The 20,846-nt window shown below is 33.0% G+C and overlaps 1 protein-coding gene and 1 long non-coding RNA gene across 4 annotated transcripts in view; one reads left to right on the top strand and one right to left on the bottom strand.

Moving 5' to 3' along the window:
* Nucleotides 1-4,030: 4,030 nt before the first annotated feature.
* On the bottom strand, nucleotides 4,031-12,552 carry LOC126872828 (maternal protein exuperantia). Of its 3 annotated transcripts, none has more exons than XM_050633020.1 (6): nucleotides 12,183-12,552; nucleotides 5,901-6,202; nucleotides 5,542-5,823; nucleotides 5,238-5,430; nucleotides 5,017-5,159; nucleotides 4,031-4,921 (listed from the first exon to the last, which is right to left on the bottom strand). In XM_050633020.1, the coding sequence occupies exons 2-6, from the start codon at nucleotides 6,183-6,185 to the stop codon at nucleotides 4,607-4,609; spliced, it is 1,218 nt and encodes a 405-aa protein (XP_050488977.1). In that variant the 5' UTR covers nucleotides 6,186-6,202; nucleotides 12,183-12,552; the 3' UTR covers nucleotides 4,031-4,606. The 3 variants fall into 3 exon arrangements, with proteins under 3 accessions (XP_050488977.1, XP_050488976.1, XP_050488975.1); XM_050633019.1 differs by lacking the exon at nucleotides 12,183-12,552 and adding an exon at nucleotides 7,262-7,410; XM_050633018.1 differs by lacking the exon at nucleotides 12,183-12,552 and adding an exon at nucleotides 6,764-7,255.
* LOC126872846 (uncharacterized) overlaps nucleotides 7,522-20,846 on the top strand; it is a 43,528-nt gene continuing 30,203 nt past the window's right edge. Inside the window, exons 1-2 of the long non-coding RNA XR_007692222.1 lie at nucleotides 7,522-7,788; nucleotides 7,898-8,091. This is a non-coding gene — a long non-coding RNA (uncharacterized LOC126872846). The remainder of the gene's footprint in view (nucleotides 7,789-7,897; nucleotides 8,092-20,846) is intronic.

Below are 20,846 nucleotides of genomic sequence, written 5' to 3'. Positions count from 1 at the left end.
CGATGAACTGAGGCGCGTGTACCACGCAAGAATTCTCCCTCCGTGGTAGATGTTCCTCCAACGGGTACTGTCTCCTGGAGGGGAGGAACGGAAATCAAGGAACCAGAGAACCACCGGCCCATCCAGAGTACTGTTAATGCATGCTTGCTGCCTCCACTAACAACCATCCTTACCGCGTCTTCTTCGCGAGCAGTGACGGCCTCGAACGGACACCGCGTCTCCTTTCCGAGCTTCCTTCGGGATAGCATTCGCCCTATTTTCTTCCGCATTTAATTTTATTCTTTTCTGTTTCCTTTTTTAGAAATTTAGTTCCAAGAAGACTTAATCACCCTGTAGATTCGATCTTAACGTTTGAGTTTAATTGAGTTCTTTTGGATAATTTATGAACAATGGGATATACGAAAATGAAAGAAGTAAAGTGGAATTCGAGAAAATGTTTCAGTTTACTTTTTCTAAAATATGGCATAAAAGCATTCCAATCGAAACAATCTCTATGTGGAATCCTTAAAGATTTACTTGTCTACTTTTATATAGAATCCCTTGCAAGATTTCTTATCTGATTTCTTTGCAACTTTTTTAAACGGAAGTATGGATCAAAAATTGAAAGGAGTAAATCTCTCTCTCTCTCTCTCTGACGTTTCATTTTTATTTTTCAGGTAACGGAAGGATGATACATAGATAGAGGAGATTTGTATAAAAGAAATCGAGGTGATTATCTCCAATGGTGAGTTTATATTTCATGTATATTCCACGTTTGATTCTATCGGAAGAGGATGCAATCGCTAACGAAGAATAGAAATGTTCATTATGCGTGAAGCATTTTTATTACGAATCAAAATTTCATTTCGGTTTCTTTTACTCGCGGCGGCATTCCAGTCTAGGAAGCCTCAGTAAACTGGCGGAATCGCGAGACATTACGTGATTCCGACATGCATAAAAGACGAATTGCTTAGCCGGTTGCTGACTTTTCCGGTGCGTTGATTTTGGGTCAATGCCAGTATTCGATCAAACATGTTGGAACACTGTTAGGGTTTGTATTCAGACAAAGAAGAATACATAAAAGATGATTTACATTAAAAGTACCGAAAATCTTTAATCAAATCAGAATGTTGAAAAATAATTCCTTGTGGCAATATTTTCAGTAAAGAAAAATTCGATGTATTTTGCAAACGTTTAAAATATTTTTAATTTCATTTACTTAATTCATTTGCGAAGGATAATGGAACAAAATAATGCGCGGTGATTGTAAATATACCTGATATAAAAGTAATGATCTCCGATGCTCTTTCAAAGAAATACCAATAAACTTACTACACAGTCGAATATAAATTTTGATAAAATGTAAGGAAAAAAAAGGAAAAAAAGAAAAAAAAATGAAAAGTTTCTAGTTTTGTTGCAGTATTTTATTTTTCATCGAGGATCGTGTCTTTCATCAGCTGTGTCAGATGCCTGCGTAAAAAGTGAGAATGACGTCGTGTTGGCCGTCATTTTCGTGCCGGTTTACTGTACCTGTCACTGACTGACTGAGACTAATAGAGCACAGTGCTATGTCACGCGTTTCGAACGCACCGAGATTCTCGGGAAAATTGCTCTCCCGTTGTTTTCTGTCTGCCCAGGCCTCGTAGTGAATCATCGGCAACGACCGTATGTACGCCGCGAAACGATTGCTTTTTAATGAAAATCGAATCGTTCTCGTCTCTCTATTCTCCGTAGCACGCTCCCTTAACGAGGGATCCGTTTCAACGGTGGCACGCGCGTATTCTTTGTAATTACGTTTGTTACGTGGCCTCGCTCGCTAAAGGTTTTAGTAATAATCGTTCACCGTTATCGTTTGTTACGCTTCAAGACGGAAAATGTATCCGTTAGTTGCATATTACGAAAGTGTTGACGATGAAAACTGAAACTGTACATTCACGAGCGTTCTCCAGCGTTTTTCAAATTATTAGATAACGGTTTTACCAAACCGACTTACATACAAATAATTTGAAAGAAAGATTGGTCTTTTTCCTACGATGCAACCGTAAATTCTAATTAAATAATTAGGCAAAACTGAGTGCAACTTTTTTAACGTAGGCATGCAAAGATTCCATTAATCTAAGGAGGCAATAAAACACTTAAATCTGAAAGAAAGATACATTTTTTGATGGCTATGCTCAGTTACAGCATATTACAATATGATTTGAACATTATATAGAAGTAAGAAGGGAAAATAATCACCGACATTTGTTAAGTCATTATCATAATCGTTTTTCATGCTTTCCTCGCTATTGTATACGCAATTATGTTCTATGAATCTTAAACTCGGGCTGGATGAACAGTAGGTATTCGGAAGTAGAGAATTACGCTGTTGCAGAAATTCGAGACTCGCTAAAAATGAAAAATAATGGTTCTATAAAACTGTAAAAAACATTTGTGTATCACGTTAGTGAATGCTTTTCGAAGAATTATTGAGCAACACAAATATTCTTCGAGCACTATTACATATCACTTTACGTAAATTAAATTTAATATTTTTATAATTATTCTGTACATTCTTTTTACCGCAGAGTAAAAATTTAAACCCGAGATATAAAATTGTTCACTAGTTAAGCGTTTTTAATTGTAATTTGTGAAAATATTTATGGAACTTAATATTGGAAATTTTAATGAAAATGTCTCCTTTTCTGTTTATTTTAAAATGTACGTGGAAGAAGAAATTTCTCCAAAAAACTTTATTTTCTCATTTCAATTTCAACGCGTGTTTCATATGTTTAACACATCAAGGAAATGTCAAATAAACGTCGTATAATATATTAAAATATGCTATTTACATCGAATATTTCTCCTATATTTTTAGCTACGTATATTGATTTATGATAGATATTGGAAAATTATTGTAAAACAAAATTAATGTATCGAAAACACCAAAAACTAGCATTCTACGTTTATTAATACTGGACATTGATATTTATTATATCATGCAATTCAATTTATTTCTTGATCTCTTATCTCATTAACATTCCGATCTTGTACAACAAAAGATTTAACAAACACCACTATCACCAGATTATTTATTATCGCTATACTTTCGTACGGTTACAGGCGCTCAATTAACGAGCCTTCCAGTAACAGCAATTTCCTTTTCGCTGCCTGTTACAGTAATGACGATGCAGTAAGTGTATTTTGTGCTTTATGGTTCGTCGTCCATGAAAAGAAATTAATAAGGCCAAGTTGAGTGTCCGATAGCTAAAAATACACACAGATAGTTATTGAAATATTGGTAGACCCATGGTTTTTTAAATACTGTTGTCATCTTCTGCATTCATTCAAATTTTAATTAATCATATATCAATACCATTTGTAAGTTAGAAATTTTTTATATAGAGCTAATGATGGAGAGATAATTAATTCTAAGATAAAACTTTGATATACTGAAAGTCATAGTTTAGTGGATTGAAATAAAATTATAAGAAATATGCTTTGTATTACGTGTTCTATCGGTTAGCTAGAAATCTCCGATGAATGCGACAAGTACGTTTCGTAAAATTTTATTGAACAGTTAAGTCTTGCCTAGTACTAAAGGGATTTACGTCGATACTTTTCTTAGCAAGTAAATATTTCTCTAATTTTTTTGCGGTGCACCGGCCTGTTTACGCTTCGAGGCGTTTGGCATGCTTTATGGAACCCCATAAGCGGATACAACGCTCCACTGCATAGGCATTCATATATTTAATTCATTTCTGACTTTATCTCGATGGTTGCACCGATTCGAGATGCGCTTTATAACAGAGAGAAGTCACGCTGGAGTCTTTTCTTGTTTTTCCTTTAAACATGCCGTTACCGTCGTTTCGGAACATAGAACGATATTGCGTGATACGTTTAATTATTTGTAAATTAAGACTTTGTAATACTCATAAAAAAGGAGATGAAAAAAAGAGATGAGTAAAAATAAAATACCGTAAGTTTGTGTTAACGATCGAAATAAGAAGTTGTAATTCAAAATTTTTATTTAATTGTTTAGTACAACAAAATTTAACTATTAAATGCAACATCATGGTGCATGATTCATTTTATTAAACCTTTGGCGTACAAAAATATATTATATCTTTCTTCAAATATTACTATCTGTACTCTATACGTAAATCTTACTAACATTAAGTAAAAAAAAGAATATTTTATGGTAATCTCAGAATGATGAAAAACAAAAAATCTTTAGCGTCCGAATATATTTCTATATCGACAGTCTCTAAACAATCACTTGTTACAACGTTAAACGTTAATCCGATTAAATAAAAATCAATGAGCATAAAATTAACCGTTAAAAAAACGAACATTAAATATTCCTTTATCATAAACTAAAAAAATAATTAATGTGTTATTTGTACATGTTTTTGTTAACTAGCAATAAGTCGAGTTACATATCCTTCAAGGATACAATATATACTCTGTTATAACGAAAATAAAAACTTAAATACAATACTGCAACAAATAACACTCATACTTTATCACACTAGAATAACGTTATGATAAGAATGAACGGAATGGTTATAAACTCAGTTACTGATAACAATATTGATCTTATAATTAGTTAAAAGGCACTGAAGAAAAGAAGTGAACTGTTTAGTTCTTATTCCTCTGCTATAATTGTACTACTTTCAGAAGATTCGGATTTAATTTTAAGCGGCGAATTAGGAGTGGTGGTATCCGGACTTCCGATACTTGAATCACATTTGTTATTATTTTCTTTATCCTCATTAATAATAGAATTTTCCATCTTTATCTGATTCTTTTCTCTTGATATTCTTAATTTGGGTTTCTTATTAGGATCGAAATGATCTTCAAGGACGATCAATAAATCTTCGATTTTCTTTTCTTCAGTTGAAGTTAATTTTTCCTTAATTAATTTTTCTAAGCCTTCTTTCTTTCCATTATTCCACGCTTCCTGTAACACAAGTTAAATCAGTAATCTTATTAGTTTTATTAGTTTTCAAAATACAATTCTATAGATATTAAATATTTTATTTGAATTATACAAACTTGTAATTGAGAATATTCTATGCCTGCTTCGGCGAGCAATCGACGTAAAGGACTAGCATGTTGCCGTTCTCGACGATTCACGCGGAATAGGGCCCCGAAAATAGGTCTTAAAGTATTTTGACGTTCAAATACTATTTTTAATTCTGAAATATATAATACTATATAATAGAATTTTTTCTAATCGATATTTAAACATTTAAATTTTAATTTATTTTATATACCTGCATATTCTTGTTCTTCCATTTCTACTGGCTGAACAAATTCTCTAATGAATTCAACAGTATTTTTCATGGCACTATCACTATCACCACTACCATCTGTTTCATTTCCTTTTGTAACTTCTAGTGAACTCAAGTGTTGTACTATTTGTAAAGCCAAACATGCTCTGTCTTTTGCATTATTTAACTGATTTTCCTTAAATAATAACAATTTCATATTAAAATTATTATAGCGATTTTATATCATTATTAAAACTTATCATCAATGTATTATAATTACACATTCTATAAAACAGATGTTGCTTACTCGATTAAATAAACTTTGAGATAATGTCCTAAGAGTATATGCACGAACTGTGTTTGCACATTTTACTTCTGCGACATTAAATCCATTTGCAAATCCTTTCACAATTTCTTTAAATTTTTCCAAAAGATTATATTTCTTTAAAGATTCAATTAACATAGCAGGAATAACTTTACGTGGTTCATGATAAACTAATATGATACCATCCGCTGCGTCTCCTCTTATAGAGGAAAGCCATGTTAGAAAATCTGTTAATGCAGACACTTCACTTTTAGTTTTTAGTGCCTGTAAAAGAATATAGTGTGTAATATAATCAAATACAGATTAAATACTAATTTTTTGATATTAATGAAATTTTTTACCTTATTAGTTGTACTATCTTTAAGTACACGAAACTTGCCAATAGTTACTATCTTCATATTATGCCTTTTTATAGCCGGAGGATTAAGATCTTTATATGGCATTACATATTGTGAATATGAAGAACTAGGTGTATACCCAGCTATTTGACATATTTCATCTATAACTTTTTTGCCTGTAGTATCCATATCCCAACCAACTAAACGATAGTTGCCTGGGCCAATACCTGTAGTAGATTTCCTTGATGGGATGGATTTCCCATTTTCCATTATTGTTGACGATACCATCTTCTTAAATTAATAATCTGCAAAAAATATAATATAGTTTTCTATTTACACAAAGCAGAATATTTAAAATAATAATATTTCTTATTAATAACAACACAAAATATTCTCAATGGATCAATATAAAAATAGTCCATTAACGTGAATTTTATTAATCAAAATCAATGTTAGTTAATAATGAATGAATATTAATAAAAAACACAATTCGATTCATATACATTATACACATAATAATAAGGATTAAATATTTTTTTTAATTTTTCGTTCTCAATGAATTTATATATATTATTTACATATATAATATCTTCAACATAGAAATTTTATCATTTAAAAATATATAAATTTCGAAAAAATAAAAAAATGTATAAATTTGCGTAGAAACTGTGAGTCTCCGAAGATTTCTTTTAGCAAATGTTTGAAACGAACGCTCAGTTTTTGTACAAGGGCGAGATATTTTGGTACGTGCGTAGAGTAGAAGATTATACATGGTATCGGCAAGGTCGACCTTGAAATTCAATACAGTACACAAATACTTCAGAACAAAAGATTAATGGCTTAGAATACATCCAATAATATCTTACCTTCTACGACAGACTTACAAATTATTTATCAAATAAAAATAATCTCCTATCGCATGCAGCAATTTTTCTTATCCAGAGGCGTTTGTGTAAAGAAGTTCTGTGCCAAGAACAAGGCAACGGAAATATTTATCGGAAATAATGAAACACACGCAGTCTCACGTTTAATAAACTTATTAATATTAATGTCGGGAACAAGAAATTTATCAAAACGAGTGATATGCCACCATCAACAACGATGTAAAAAAAATGACGATCTAACACAGTTGCTATCTTGTTTCGCGACAGGTATATCTACCACTAAGGAAACTGAATGTTATATGGATTTTTGCGATTCCGTGACGTCTATGCAACACGCATTACATATCAGCTCGCGGCGAATCGTGTCACGTATGTAAAACAGATATTCTCATCACACGTGGGTCGATTGCGATTCATGTATAGCCTCGATTTCGATTTAGTTTCCATTAACTCAACGTTAGATTCGTTACATTCGCTCACCGATTCACGTGGTTTCGCAGTTCCGTATTATTCACTGAGTTTCTTGATACGATCACCGAAACTGATGGCAGTACTATAAATCCTTTGTAGATACTGGAAACTACTGGAACGCAACTAAATTCATTTGAACACACGTGCGAAATTGGCAGTAAACCGCCTGCTCGATCATCTGCGCCTGCGTACTCGTTCTTAAGTCACGTGGTTCTAATGTCACTATTAGGTGAAGGAGAGACTGCCAATTGAAGTTGAAGTTCTAGTAGATTTGCTAAAACAGTACGTGAATCAAATTGAAAGGGTTGTGTACATATTTGTTTCTCGTATTTCAATACAGTAGCGTTACTTTTAATCTAACTTTAGCACTATAGTAGTTGGTGAACATTGCAAACGAAACTAGGAAATGTTCGATTTAAAGTATCTCACGTGCATGTAAAATAATAAAGGTGAGATTCGACGAACAATAAAAGATTTGATATTCATTCTATAATAAGATATTGAACGTGTTCGAAATGAAAAATGGCGATTAAACGGTACGAACATTAATTTCTCGTGACTCGATGCTTAAATAGTTAGATACCTGTATGAGAACCATCATTGAAATAAATAACTTGATCCACATTCAATTACATTATTTTCTAGTTGAGATTGGCAGATAGACACTGGTTGAAACAAATCAAAAGTGTGTTGCATAGCGACGTGTTCTAAAGATATACGTGTGTCATAGGTATTTAACATGAAAGTGACTGCATAACGGACGGTTGAGCGTAAAAAGAAATTCACGTTTTCGCATATCGGTATCGTTCCCGATGAGATGAATTGTTAAATACTGGTTTGTAAGTAAAATTTATTAGCACGAATCGGCGTGAATCGTACTTCTTATTTATGCGACTGTTACGACGCCTCTGCATAAAGTTCCATTTGCACGTTGCACTCTAGGAAAATTGTTGACGGTAGCGATAAATTGGCCTGCAGCTTATCTCTCGTTATCTGTTATTTATCCTTTTTTAGAGCGGGCCGCACGCTTTGTAGCACTGATAAATTGTTTCAACTGGGTCATCCGTTCGCCACGGTTCGTTTTTGTTTTTCATTTATCCGCGGAATTTCTCCCGTGCTGGTTGTTCCGAATTTATCGAATTCTCCGCGGTGTTTAAACGTGAGAAAATTGGAAGGCGAATTGCGCACGATCAACTATCACTGCATTGAATTTTTTTCTACGACTAAATTCCCATTATAATGCACCTTCATGATACACGTTTCCGTATAATATCATAAGAATAATTGTTTAGGGCGGTAATTACCGTCATTAGATTAATGCATACGCCACAACATGCACAGTAAACGTAATATTACTATTATTTATTATCATTTCTTTCTTGTAGCTAACAAATGTACCATCTATGAAACTTTTTCAAGATGTTCGAGTAAGATCATGTTGAGCAAATTTATGCTCATCTTCGTTTATGATAAATTTAGAATGTATTAATTATTCATGGTTTTTTCATTTTCGTAATTGTTTGTAATAAATCTTCGTATATCATAGATTTACTATGCATACATTATTTAGCCTTTTTTATTTATGATTTATATCATTATTGTTGATAAATCTACAACATAAATCCACGATGTAGCTATGATTGATTGCAATAGTTCTCAATTATTTTTGCATATTTTTAATTGAATTGTTAGTATTCTATTTTGCTATGGTAAAAATACAATGATTTTTGAAATATTTTTGTACAATATCTTTGTACATCACTACAAAAGTTTAAATAATTTTATTTCGATATATTATTATCCTGAAAGTTTATAATCGTGAAAGAAATATCAATGATGACGTACAAGTGAAATGATTAATCATATAGTAGAACGTGAACAATGTGTCACAAATGAGATACGAAAAATACAATAATTAATTAAACATCGAAATTTAAATAAAATAAAAAAAGTCCCTGGAGTTCACGAATTTCAACGTAAAATAAAACTAATCTATTGTAGTTTCGACTACGGCTGAAAGCTTTCTCTCAGCCGTCACGTTCACTTTTTACAATATATGGCAAAGCAAAATCCCATGTAAATAGTAAAAAATATTAAAACGCGCTTGGAGCATTTCGCGTCAGTGGTATTGGTTAATATTCAAGTCTGGTTTCGCTATTTGTGCATGTGTTCGACAGTTTCATATCTGCTCTCTGATAGGAAATGTTGATACTATAAAATTTGAATGAAACGTGGTGAAAGAGGAATCATTCATCCTCGTAGTAATCGTCGTTGATAATAAAGATACGTTAGGTGTAGTCGATGTGATGTGAATATTTTTGAAAGAGAAATAACAAGATATCGACGGGAGAAAAAATGGCAACGACAGAAATTGCGTCTTAACGAAGTCGATGATTTTTCTGAAGCGCTTCACTTGGTATAATGAACATCGTGTTCAAATATCACGATTGCTTTTCAAGTGGATTTCGGCAGCAAAAAAGGGAGAAGGAGGTTGGCGAGGGAATATTGAAACACCTTGATAGGTTGATTAGTATTCAACCTAGCTTCGGCAAACATGATAAAATCGATCATCTCTCTGTATCTCTAGCGGTGCATTTTCTACCCCCGGCTGGTAGAAAAAAAGTAGAGTATTTCATTGAAATTAAAAAATGGCAACGGGAAATGAAACTCGACGTGTGTATGTACATAGGTACGTTTCCGTTGAGATTGAAGGGGTTAACTGCTGAGAAACCTGCTGTTCTTTATTAAGTACGATCATTCGGATAAATTAAAACGGCATATAGTTAAAGTTTCCGGTTAAATAGATCTTTTACTTAAGAATTTCGAAGATTAAATAGATCACAACTATCAAGATAAACGAAGCATCAGAATTCAGTATGGAAAATGGCTGTAGATGGAGAATATCGGAAAACGAATTCTAGATTTACAGGTTTGCTCTTCGTTAATATTCAGTCTATCACCTACAGATGTAATAGTGCCATCAGCAAACATAGTACGAGAGATAAACGCAGAAAAGGGATCAATTAATGCGAGAATCCTGAGTTAAGAATCGTTTTAAAAATTGGAGAAAAATTTCTTTTCATTTAATATTGCAGATGAATCAATAGATCATCGGCTCTAATCCAGTCTACATATACGTAAAATAAATATAGGTAAATAGTAAAAAAAATAGGAAATAGATATGATAAAAGCTGCGAATTTTCACGATAAAATATATTTAATCTTATCAATTCTATGTTTTACGAGCAATCGTATTGAACTGAATACATTTTTGTACTTTCGATACGTATGCTATTGATTCATATAATAGTTTTAATCTTGCATTCGAAGATAAAAATCATTTTCACCTATCGATCAGATATTTCATGACGTAATGTTGTTCATATGATGTGACGTTATGGACGAGATATATCTCGCACACCTTTTCATTAAGATGCGAGATATCTCGTTCATGGCGTAAAAATTAGATCACAAGGTATTCCTTCGCGAACGAGGAATTATTAACGATATTAAATACAGAATGATGTACTGTTACAAACAAATCCTCTTAACGTTACTTTTTTAACGAGTATTAAAACGAATTTAATTTATGTCAAGTTTCATCAACGATTGTTCACATCTTGTTCACAAAATAAAATTAACTTCAAATGATAAAATAATTTTATTTTGTCAAGCTGGATGCTTTTCGCTTTAAATGCCACTCATTTATTGAATTTTTGATTCTGATAGACTAATTAGCCTTTGCATTATGTGATAATATATTAAAAAAATATAATATAAAAACTACCATGCACGGACATGTCAACATTGTTTACTCGAGATTTTCTTCTCATTCTAAGAGCACTATGTATGTTTCTAGGGTTCATTTAGATGTACATTTTGCACGAAACCGAATTTCAACCATAAACAACCATTCAATCCCTTCTGCACTTGTCATTCACATGGAACGCATGAGATGCTCATTCATATCCGACACTTGTGAAATTCATTCACCCTTGTGCTGCATTACATACTGGCTTGCGTAACTCGTTGGAAGTTCACGTGCTCTGTAACTACGTACGTATCGCATGAAATTATAACGAAGGACTTTTTTGTCTCAACTAGAATCAAGTATTTTATGCCTAATTTACTTTTTACACAGAATGTATTATGATTAGAATAATTCTACTTTATATCAAAGGAACGAGTGATAACAGCACGGTGATAAGCTATACAAGTAATTTTAAATGTTAATGGTAAAAGGGAATATCAAATATAATACATAAATGTTGTTAAATTATGCAGTTCCATTGAGAGCACCAGATACGATTTCAAAGGCTCCTTAATTGAATATTTCCATTTCTACGTTTCTAGATTAACGATCATTTATGACGTTAATGTTATATGAGCAATAATATTATGCATTTTTTCGATGTTCCAACTACTTAATAGAAGAAAATTGTTGGAAAAATATTTAATTATCTATGTAGTACGTGGAACTATTTATTGAAAGAATACGTGTACGTATTTCAACATTAAATACGTAATCCACAAACGTACAACGTACAGTCTGGAAATTTAATAGTAATCGATTAATGATAATACAAATATACACAAAAAGGAGAGTGCATGCAATATATAAAAAATATATATATATATATAATACTTTTTACAACAATCATATGGTGAAACAAACCTCTATTTAGACTCCACTTCTTATATTTCTATAAATTTAAATTAGCACAAACATCCATCGTTGAATAACGCATCACGAATTATCAGAAATCGCACGTTCAAAATTAATTCGAGACCGGTTACCTCTTCTTCCGCGACGATTTTATTACTTGATCAATTCTCCAAGCCAAACGAACGTAACTCACGTCAACGTTTAATTTAACCATACAATCTAAAGGATCGGTAAAAGAGATTCCGAATAAATGGAAAGACTTACAATACAGAACGATTCCGCCGCAAATTCCGCCGTGGAGGAGGCTGTTACACCGTTGGATCTTGATTACTCTTTCTTTCGATGGATGGACTTCGATGATCGGTCGTTAAAAAACGATTCTTCGCCGCGGTTGCCGCGTACGTGACGCTTTTCTCCTGGATCTCAATTCTTTCTGTTCACCGTGACGCCTTAGTGAACGCCGTGAAACGCAGACAAAAGACCGTTGACTCGACGCACAGATTCCGACAGTCTATTGTTTCCCTTCGTTTTTGGCTCCCTAGCATTATCTTTACTTTTATCTCATTTCCACGCGTTATCCTTCGTTACTCTTTTGTTTTACCAGTTTTCTCCACACGACGCGACGCAACGATGGGCCCCACTCGTACCGCGAACGATCGACTTCGCTCGTATTCGACTCGGTAGCCGCACGCTTTCGCTGATAACGACGCATCGCGTCGTAAGATATCGTGAGATTTGCACGTACCTGCAACGTGTCTGATATACGAGCGATTTGCAACGAGCAGGTGATAAGGTTGCATCGCTCGCGCATTGCGTGCAACCGCGGTTCTTGATGCGCGACAACTTAGGATACGGACATTCTTGGCTATTGGCTCGGGCTTCTGAAGTTTCGCGGTGTTATGATGGAGTACAATGACTCACAAAAGTATTTGAGCCAGGATCCAGAATTAGCAGCTATTTTTAACATTTTTATGGAACTCACTGAGATAAAGTCAATTTTTGTTTAAATAAAAGACTGTGATCTTGACTAAATCTTAAAGGGACCTTGAATGATTATAAATATTAATTGTTAGTTGTTTTGGTTTCGAACAACGATTATAAATAATCGAAATATTTTTGATTGTTAATAACATATAATGAAAAATCTTTTGAGTTCTGTAAATTTTAGACGAAGATTTCTTTTTAATTAATATAAAATTAGAAAAAATGACACTAAAAATATTAAGTACAATTCCGACAAGAGTTACATGCGGTTACATTTCTCTATTTGCTTATTAAGAAATATTTTATAGCGCGTTAAGATATCGAGGAAGATTAATATAAAAAGTAATATAATTTATATGAAAATCACGTGTAACAAGCATTTTAGTTGGTTAATAAGGAAAATGTTGGCAGATGCTGTAGTATGATTTCCAGTTTAGATAAAATCTTTGTTTATTTAGTCTTGGTATGTATAGTTTTACTTCTCGCGTGAAAGCGGTTAATTAGAAAAAGTGATACAAAGTGATAAAAAACAGCTAAAATTAAAAATTTGTAAAGCTAATAATGATCCGAGTATACGGATAAAATACGTTTAATAAGAACACGTTACATACGAGGAACTGAATTCATATAATTAGAACTTTTCATGACGTTATAATTTATGGAGGAAGTCTATTATTATGGCCTGGTAAAAGTCAGTATTACTGGATAAAATCACTTCTTTTTTTGCACAGTAAATGGCAATCAGTATGTTTCATTCCTAGACTTTTCATGAAATTGGGAATTGTGATAAGGAAATGCACGTAATTGCTCTAAATTTATATCCTAAAAAATAAAATACGTTCGACACCAACATGTAAAACTGAAGAGAATTAAAAAATTATATCCAGATTCTGAGTAGATACATTTTGCAATTTAATAAAAGAGTATGATACGAATAATAGAGAAAATTGTACGTAAGTAATAATCATTTGGGACACTATTTATTTGAATTTCTGAATAAATTTAAAGTCTGACTCATACAGCAGCCTGTTCAGTTTACTAAATTTAAAGTTCTTTTCAATATACAATTATAAAATAGGAAGACTGAAAACGCATTTATATCTACGAATAATATCAGCTTTATATATTTTCTATATTTTTAAGAAAAATTTTCTATAGCACTTGAGTTTTTCTTCCTATCAATACGGGGATTTTCTGTCACGTTGACAGATTAAACACGTGAAGAGGAAAAAAGGAATATATTGAAAGTGAACGGCGAACGATATTGCGTCCCTTTATTCAATACACTCTCAATAAACTCTGTTTTATGTGGAGGAAGGTTGTTTGCATTTTTATTGGTTTAATTGTTCGTATTAAATAAAATACGAAGATAAATGAAATCAGTAAGACGAAGTTTCTGTCTTCGGCCGTACTATCTACGTATTTAACGGTTTCTTGTGTATCAGAAGTTTGATAAATTATACAGTTGTCGCTTGCGAATAGAAACTTCACGACGTGATATACATTATTGAACGCGATAATAGAATTTGTGAACGGTATTACGTATTGTGTGATAAGCATGCAACTTCCAGAATTGTAATGAAGCGATAAAATCGCGTCGCGTGTTGTGTGCATCGAATTTTTTCTATTTGGAGAGGGTGCTCGTGGAACACATTTATTAATATAATTACGGTTATTATTTACTTAATACCTATTTTATTCCTGGATACTGTTCGAATAAGTCACTGTAATAAGAACTGTACTATTTTCGTAATACGATTCTTATTGGGTCGCCCGGGAAGTTCGTTTCGATCTTTAAGGAATTTAGTCGACATGAAAGATCATATTGAAAAGTTTTTTGCCGAAAAACCTGAGAGGCTCTGGATGGATGGAATATTCAGGTTGCGTGAAAGATGGAGAAAGGTTGTGGAACAAAATGGCACCTATATAATTCAATAAATGTATATCGAATCGAAATGCAAATCGGGATGAACTTTCCGAGCGACCTAATAAATTCTTAGTATTAGATGACTGACTGATAGACTGAAAATCAATAGTAATTCATAGCAATATCACATAACAGTTACTTTCAATGATACATTAGATATTACTCAAATAAATGCAATCCAAAGCTAATCCAATAGATAAGAAAAATCTTATCTTTTAACATGATAATCGTATATCCTATTTTTCTATCTAATTTCTTAAAATGCATCGAACGTTCGCCTACAAACATGAAATACGTAGTAATATGTTATTTAAATTATTAACGCGATAGCCAGACTTATAAATAAAGCAGAAACATGCAAGGGTTTATCTGGTAATTATGTAATACGACCTTGTTATTTAATAACAAGTGGGTAATCCCCTATATTTCTTTTTTAACTTCAAAAATGTTGCAGAAATATATGTGCGACAAAATTATCATATTTTCCGAACCTTATCGTTTCGCCGACTACTTCTTATTTTTTAATAGAATATGTTGTTTTGTAATGCAATAATTATGTGACTGACGTTTGTGGTTTACACACGCATTTATCATGACACGAGTTGCGGGCAATCGAATAATTGATAAGGGCGTTACTTTTCCTCCGCTTTACGAGACATTTCTTGTAGAAGTGCATATTTTTGTGCGTAACACATGAAAATAATATCTGACATTTAAAAAAGCATATATTTATAAATACATTATATGTATAGAAAACCGGAAATTTGTAAAAGAATGGTCTGATTCGCCTTTACTGTGTTTTAGAATTTCAAACATTCCTGCAAGTTGTTTCGTTTGCCCGTCTTAAATAGATTATCTCATGTTCTTCAGAAAGAAATATCGATTTTCCTCTATTGCAATATTTATTGAGTCATTTATCTGCGAGTAAACGTAAGTAAAGGTCAATCTTGTTTTGTCACTTCTTATATCGATAAACTGCTCTGATACGTTAAGAAAATAAATTAACTATTGAAATCGCGTCACTGTAATTTTCGCAACTTTTACGAAATTAGCTTTTAATAATAGAATGGACATTTATTTAAATTGTCATAAATCTAATGAAATAATCATAAGCTACGCAAACAATGTTACAAATTATAATTAAAATCGCATTAAAAAACCATATAGCGATATCACAGATTATTTGTTACAGATTTATCACGTAGCTAATTATATAATGTCAGCTTTTACAACAAGGAGAATTGAACATAATAGAGTTTGAGAAGATAATAAATCTTCTAGGCTTCGAAGCCTAGAGTTACCTAAGTTACTAACAGTGAAATGCAATTATTACGGTGCACGATATTTAAAATGCAATTAAAAATCTTAGAAACACCTATGAAATCGTTGATTGCTGACGCGATAGTTGTAAAATTTCCATAATGAAACGATAACAGGTAGTTATAATGTTGGAAACATTTCCAGAAGTATACATTAACGTTCATGAATGGCGAGTGGTAAATTCGCATGAAAATGAACGATTTAAATAATAATAACTAATAATGGCGATAATATCGCGTAGCAAATGTATCGAAAATAATGTTACGGCCGTTGCGTTGATACCTAGATTCGTGTATCGCGAAAACAATCACGAGACGTATATTACATACATATTTAAGTTGGCAAAATTACAAAAACGATTACGTTTCATGATGTGTAATAAATGAATACCGAAACACGATATCAAGACACATTGTGTAACAGAGTTATCAGGTAAACAGCCGCGGCAATGCATTTCCTTTGTAAATGCATTCTAATTCTGGAAACAAATTGGTGCTTTTAGCGACATTAAAACGGTCCCATTAATCGTATACTTGATACATTTCATGTGCCTCGAGTTGCATAGTAATGACATACAGATATAAATTTACGTTTGCACCGAAGAAACGTCGTACAATTTGTAATCCAACTTGTGTATGTCTACGTTGAGAATTACGAAATAAATTTAATCGAATGCGCTCGCGATTTTTACGAAGCTTCGTTGAAACGATAAAATCATCCTGTCTGTATGCCTCTACTTTTGCGCATAAAATACGGTTGCGTAGGAAGTGAATTAAGTTTGAATTTTTATGAACCTTTTTAAATAGATATGCCGAATTACGAAAAGATATATTCGTCAACGAATATGTGTAGGTGGATTATTCAAACTTTCAGCCAATCTTCTGCAAAAATTGTCGCCCCACATTTTCGATTTATTTCTGCGCAAGCAATTACCTTTTCTCTTCATCATACAATCAATCCTGTTATCGTGCGTATTGTACAAAATTTCGGTTTCCCACGTATGCGTAAGAGCAGGAAAATCACATTCCAAAAACAGTGTTGGAATTATTCAGTGCAATTAATAACCGACAATTAATGTTGAAATATTTGATTATCAATCGTGATTAACAATACATTTTTTACTCGACATATTGTCATTGAAATTCGATCCGATTTAATAAAATTTAAGTATCCAAATACGTAACGAAATACGACGAGAACGTTAGAATGAGAATTAGTTAACAATCTATAAAGTCAATTATGAAAATTATCTATCGATCGGCTTTCCTGATTCATTCTTTCTAACGATCATTAATAATAATTTCTATCTATCCAACAAATCCAACAAATTAGATAGTTTTCTCAATATTAAAAATTGGACACAAGTAGCGTCGTAATCCTTGATCAAATGAAAAAAGGAATTTCCCCGAGTTCCATTCTTGTTGAACAGTGATCAGCGTGCAACAATGAAGAACTCTTTCCCGCCTTCCCTTCTCACGGATCAAGAGGCGTCCTTACTTTTCTTTTAATTAAAAGTAGTTACCTAGCGCGGCCCAAGTCAATTCAAACAGAAACTTTAATCACTTCACGACCGGTGTGGATTTTAAAAGAAAGTTGCGATTTTTGATCAACACGATGGGGAGGCAAACTTCCCGGTTCGTGTCATTCGCAACTGTTCGCACTGTCGACATCGATTGATTTATCGCGAACGTTCAGGTATAACACAACTGGAATCGAGTCAGGTACCGAGCTCGGCTCCAAATGCCAATTTTACCACTTACCGCTTACTGCTTACCGTTTACGGTTCTTTGTATGTTCATGGTCTTAGTCTCTTTAATCGTGAAAAGACAAACGCGCTTGTATTATCGACTCGTACAAAGCATGCAGCGTGTTGTTCGTTTGTTGGTATAATTAGCACGTGGCGCTATATACATTCTAATATACACAGTGTACCGTGTGGGCGTGTACTAGAATAACTTGACTACGCGACCACTGATATTATAGCTGGTGGAAAATCTGGTGGTGTTTCTATCCCTGGCTCTTGTCTTGCTCTTAACATTCGATATTAGTTCATTTGGCTTGCCTAACTTTAGCACGGCGAATCGTCCTTCGTCTGTCTGATTATTATCTGATTATAATTGTTTGTTCGAGCGAGATATCTTTTGGGAAAACTGTTATAGCGATATTGCAGGTATTATATCGTGGTAGTTGGTGAATGATAAATTACGTAGGTAGAAAATAAAAAATATGAAGGATAAAAACACGCGTTTGTTAATTTTTATGCGTATGCAGGATGTTCATCGTAACGATGATCATGATCTGTCAGCATTTCTCTTAATCTGATAAAAAGATGTTTCGAACAAAATTTAATCAGTTGGCAATTGACAAAATGTTGTATTTAATTAAATATGGAGATGATCATGGCTCTTTAAAATGGTGCTTCTTTTAATCATTTGCTATGATAAATTCTATAGTTCATGGCATAATTTCTACTTTGAGAAATGTCAGCAGAAAGAAATATGTATATGGTAAAAAGTGTGTTAGACTGATTAGCTCTTGACATATGATATAAAATAGGTACATAGATTAGGTACTGTTTTATTTAAGTATTTTACGCTATATTGCAATATCCTTAAAAAATGAAATAAATTATAAATCGTGGAATTTATGTACACAATTTTCCAATACAAAGATTATTTTTTATCTCTTCTTTATATCATTTGTCACTTAAACTACTACAGTCCGAAATAAAACGTAGTTTTTATTCGATACCGTGTAGCTTCTACTGCCATTTAGATTTTTACTTTTAAATTCGTATAAAAACTTCTATTTGAATATTCAATCTCCATGCGTTTTTGATTTTAGGATTCTTCTTTTTGCGTTTTCTGGTACATGTGACAGAATAAATAAATAAGTAGTATTTTTTGTAGCGGTACTATTATAATATACCTATAGTTTTCCTTTTTTAATGATTTGTTTTCGATGTGTTATACAGCGTTCATAAATGACATATTAAACGGAGAATAATTTAGATGTAAAATAGTCCGATACAAAGTTTAGAAGAAATAGTGTTATTTGTAATAAAATTCTCTTTTAAATCATGTAACAGTATATAAAAAACAAAAAAAGAGTATAAAACGAGAAAAATAAAAACAGGTAATAAAACTACGAGAGTGGCATAAAATAGTTTTCAACGCGTCTCTCTTTCCTTTTTAAAATACCGATTCAAAATCTCATGTTTTTCCAGCCATGACGTCTGGCCCGTTTTTGTTTTTCCGGTTTGCGTTTTTCGATATAAAAAGATTGCATCAAATTTTTGTTGAACGAGCATAGAGTGTGGTGCTCGTGAGCGAAAAGCTGTGAAAATTGTCACAGGTTTTGTTTTTGGAAAAAAAGAAAACTATTCAGATACAGGAACCAAGATAATAATAGTTTATGATATGATAGATGTACATCTGAATAGTTTTCATTGCAATAGTTTTCATTAGAAAAGATAATAAAATCACCCAAACAAGATGCCACAATGAAAATATAATGAAATATTAAATCTTGCAGTTTGCATTTAAGTATGGAGTTAATGAAATACAATGCAGCATGTGTGCGCCTAATCTTTTATTTTGTAGTGTAATATATACAGTGTGACCCATTTGGAGTGATACATGTAATTACCTCCTAAAATACTCGCTATGCAAAAAAATGTTTGAAATTCATAAAACTTGCTTTATTTCGAAGGACATTTTATGATGGTCAAAAATTAGTAATTATTTAGTAAGCTGCTTCAAAATGTTGTAGAAATTAACATCTTGAACAATCAATGAATCAACATCTTTCTTTCGCAAATTACCGCCGGACTTTTCTTCGTTACCTTCGGCTATGGGAAAGAAAAAGCGTCAACACTTAAAGGTGCCATAAATTTAAGCCCTCACCCGCATGGTGGTAGGCCAGCAGTCCCGACGTCTTGCGATTGTGATGTCTGAAAACGCAAGGCTTCGATTGCTTGCGAGGCTCGTAGCGATTGCTTGAGTTCTGTTATCCTTGGTTCTAGGGAGAGATAACGAAGTCACTTGATGGTGTCGAAGGCAACAAACGATCTCGAATGACCTTGAAAAGTAAGAGATTATAGATCGATGAATTCGTCACGGAATAGGTTACACACTTATCTGCACAAAAACATACAGTTCTGCAAAAATGCATAAAAAAAACAAGGATCACTTTGAAATTTGCAAGATACATCTACCTAGATAACATTTGTGATCATCGCAAGATGCCCCACTCGAAATAAGCTAAGCTTTGCTTGAAACGTTTTTTCGCATAATGAATAATAGTTTTTGGGAGATAATTGCGTGTACCACTTGAAATAGTGTCACCTCGTATATACGTACATAACGTCTAAATATGATAGAAAAATTATAATACGTACAGACAGATCGTGGTATCCTCTCGTTAAGTTTCGGAGCTGATTTCGAACGACGTTGGTCTCCTCCACGCAAGCTGGTCATCTCTGCAGCCTGTGCCAGGCACATTGTCGACATGTCGTTACTTGGGTTCTGGTCAGCACGTGGATTTTATGCGATTTTACTCGCACAATTACCGCACACCGCCCCAGAAATCTGTGGTTTTCGTGGTCGATCGTTAGGACTAGCGACCACCCGCTCGCGTAATTAATTCTGTTCATTGCAATTTATGTTCTTCTTTCACTGTTTTCTTCCAGTTCCATT

The sequence above is a fragment of the Bombus huntii genome, chromosome 14 (genome assembly GCF_024542735.1).
Source record: "Bombus huntii isolate Logan2020A chromosome 14, iyBomHunt1.1, whole genome shotgun sequence".
Taxonomy (NCBI): Eukaryota; Metazoa; Arthropoda; class Insecta; order Hymenoptera; family Apidae; genus Bombus; species Bombus huntii.
Note: the sequence above shows the minus strand (reverse complement) of the source record. Positions and strands in the feature narration are given on the sequence as shown.